Raw genomic sequence first — 2,999 nt, 5'->3', positions numbered from 1 at the left:
GGGGGTCCCGCCCGGGTGTGTCAGGGGGTGCTCCCGGCCACCTCCGTCACCCGCTGACACCCGGCGCTGCCCCCAGGACAACTCGGCGCGGGTGCAGGAGGACCTGGAGGGGGAGTTCCAGTCGCTGTACGTGCTGCTGGACGAGCTGAAGGACGGCATGCTGACCAAGATCAAGCAGGACCGCGCCAGCCGCACCTACGAGCTGCAGGTGAGCCCCCGTCCCCCCCCCACCCCGCGCCCGCCGAGCGGGGCCGCCGTCACCCCGCTGCCACTCTGTCCCCTTTCAGGCGCAGCTGGCGGCTTGCGCCAAGGCGCTGGAGAGCTCGGAGGAGCTGCTGGAGACGGCCAACCAGACCCTGGAGACAGCCAACAACCACGACTTCACCCAGGTGCGCCCCACAGCACCCGCGGGCGCTGGGCTCTGTCCCCACCCGGCTGCCCCGGGGACAGGGGCTGTCCCGTCCCCCCCCTGCCTGCCAGCTGCCGCCTCGCCGTGCCTGCGCTCGGGGGCACGTTCCTCTCTTTCTGCGCTGGGCACTTTGATAACGCTGGGCTGGCTTCGCCCGCCGCGGGGTTAGGTTAGGGCCGGGCACCCGGCGGGGACCGGGGGGAGCGGGGCGCTGGGTCCCCTGGGTCCCCCGCCCGCCCAGAGCCACGGGTGCTGCTTGGTGCCTCCTTTCTGCTGAGCCAGAGGGGCGCAGCAGCGCCGTGGCAGGACGTGGGGACGCCGTGCCACGTGGGCACGGGGGACGCCGTGCCGTGGGGTGCCGTGGTGGGGCCGCGGGGACGCCGAGCGGTGGTGCCAGCAGGGACTCGCGCACGCCGCACCTCGCCGGCTCCCGGCGCTGCTGTTTCATCCTGCTCTTCTTTTTTTCCTCCTCTTTTCCTCTGCGCTCTCAAGGCTGCCAAACAGATCAAGGATAGGTACGGTACCCCCGCGGCCCTGCACCCTACTAACCCATAACGTTGGTGTCACCCCCCCCCTCGCCCCAGGGGGTGGTCCCGGGGCCACCCCCCACGTCCCCCTCTCCCCGCAGACGCGCAGGGTAGGGGATGGCCGCTCGGGGGCTGGGGTTTGGTCCCGCTCCCGGCCCCGCTGACACCCGTGTCCCCCCGTGTCCCCGTGCAGCGTGACGATGGCCCCCGCCTTCCGCCTCTCGCTCAAGGCCAAGGTGAGCGACAACATGAGCCATCTGATGGTGGATTTTGCCCAGGAGCGCCGCCTGCTCCAGGCCCTCGCCTTCCTGCCAGGTATCGCCCGCCGGCGGTGGGTGCGGGGCCGCGAGGGAGGTGCTGGGACTGCGGGGACACGGGGCATGGCAGCCAGCCAGCTTGGTGTTTTCATCCTCCCAGCGCGCAGCCGGGACGAAGCGAGGGCAGTGCCAGGGTGTACGGGGCTCCGAGGGCTGTGCCAGGCTGGCAGGGGGACAGAGGAGCGCAGGGATGGGGGAGCGGGGTTCATTTAGGGGGCTTCTGGCTGCCAGGGGGTAGGGGGAGAGGTTGGGGAGCCCAGGGTGTCCCAGCCAGCGAGGGGAGAAAGTGCTAGGGAGGGCTCGGGGAGGGAGCTTCGGATGCTGCGCCTTTGGGTGCAGTTTGGGGGCTCGGGGTGCATCGCTCGGGGTCTCTGGGTGCTGTGCTGGGGGGGTGCTGTGCCCCGAGGCTGTGCGCGTGCACGCTTGGGGTCCTCGGGGTGCCGTTCCCATAGGATCTCTGTAGGTGCTGTGCCTGGGAATCCCCAGATGCAGCGCTTACAGGTCTCGGGGTGCTTTCCCAGGGACCTGGCGGGTGCCAGCCCCCCGATACGTGCCCTGCTGGGGGGCTCTGGGGTGCCCTGGCCGGGTGCCCCGCGGGCGCGGTGCCGGTGGAGCCGGGGACAGCCCGGCTGGCAGCGGGGCTGCACTGGGGGGAACTGGCACGGCTGCTCCCGTGGGTAGTGCCCAGCACCCCCGAAATCGACCTGGCGGAGTCGCTGGTGGCCGACAACTGCGTGACGCTGGCCTGGAGGATGCCCGACGAGGACAGCAAGATCGACCACTACGTGCTGGAGTACCGCAGGACCAACTTCGAGGGGCCGCCCCGCGCCAAGGAGGACCAGCCCTGGATGGTGGTCGAGGGCATCAAGGGCACCGAGTACACCCTGTCCGGTGAGGGCACGGGGCCAAATCCAGCCCCAAAGGTGTGGGTGCTGGGGGTGGCAGGCGCCTGGGGCTGCCCCGGAGGTTTCGGTGGTGGTGCCGAGGACGGGGTCGCGGCGTCGCCCACCGCGGTGCCCTGTTGGTAACCCCGCCGTGCCCGCAGGGCTGAAGTTTGACATGAAGTACATGAATTTCCGCGTGCGGGCGTGTAACAAGGCCGTGGCGGGCGAGTTCTCGGAGCCGGTCACTTTGGAGACGAGAGGTGGGTGCCGGGCGGTGGCACCTGGGTGCCCTCGCTCCTCCGTGCCCCCCCAGTGCTGCCTCTGCCCCGGGCTCTGCGGCCCTTTTTTGGGGCCGGGCGGGAGGGCTCTTTGGGGCCACGCTGACGGTGGCCGTCCCCAGCATTCATGTTCCGGCTGGATGCCAGCACGTGCCACCAGAACCTGCGGGTGGAGGAGCTCAGCGTGGAGTGGGACGCCACGGGCGGCAAGGTGCAGGACGTCAAGGCACGCGAGAAGGACGGCAAGGGCAGGACGGCCTCGCCCGCCAACTCGCCCGCCAGGTAACGCCAGCCCCCCCGTCACCCCTGGCAGCCCCCCCCCCAGTAACACCAACCCTCTCCTTGCCGGCACCCGTCTGTCCTAGGGCGGTGCAGTCCCCCAAGAGGATGTCCTCGGGGCGCGGGGGCAGAGACCGCTTCACCGCCGAGTCCTACACGGTGCTGGGTGAGCTGGGGGCACCCGGAGCGCGGTGCTGGGAGCGAGAGGGTGGGCCTGCGGGGGCGACGGAGGTGGGCACGGGGCACCCCGGGGTGCAGGAGGGGACACCCCACATAGGTGGCAGCCCCTAGCTGCGGGCAGAGCC

The 2,999-nt window shown here is 71.2% G+C and overlaps 1 protein-coding gene across 1 annotated transcript; it reads left to right on the top strand.

Moving 5' to 3' along the window:
* Positions 1 to 6: 6 nt before the first annotated feature.
* FSD1 (fibronectin type III and SPRY domain containing 1) lies at positions 7 to 2,925 on the top strand (the record flags this gene model as incomplete). The annotated part of the gene is made up of 8 exons (XM_035313153.1): positions 7 to 208; positions 288 to 389; positions 902 to 924; positions 1,130 to 1,251; positions 1,935 to 2,144; positions 2,299 to 2,397; positions 2,538 to 2,697; positions 2,781 to 2,925. Coding segments are annotated over exons 1-8 (912 nt in total), but the record flags the coding sequence as incomplete, so codon positions are not given.
* Positions 2,926 to 2,999: the final 74 nt, after the last annotated feature.

This window comes from Oxyura jamaicensis (genome assembly GCF_011077185.1).
Source record: "Oxyura jamaicensis isolate SHBP4307 breed ruddy duck chromosome 28 unlocalized genomic scaffold, BPBGC_Ojam_1.0 oxy28_random_OJ71845, whole genome shotgun sequence".
NCBI classification, from domain to species: domain Eukaryota; kingdom Metazoa; phylum Chordata; class Aves; order Anseriformes; family Anatidae; genus Oxyura; species Oxyura jamaicensis.
Note: the sequence above shows the minus strand (reverse complement) of the source record. Positions and strands in the feature narration are given on the sequence as shown.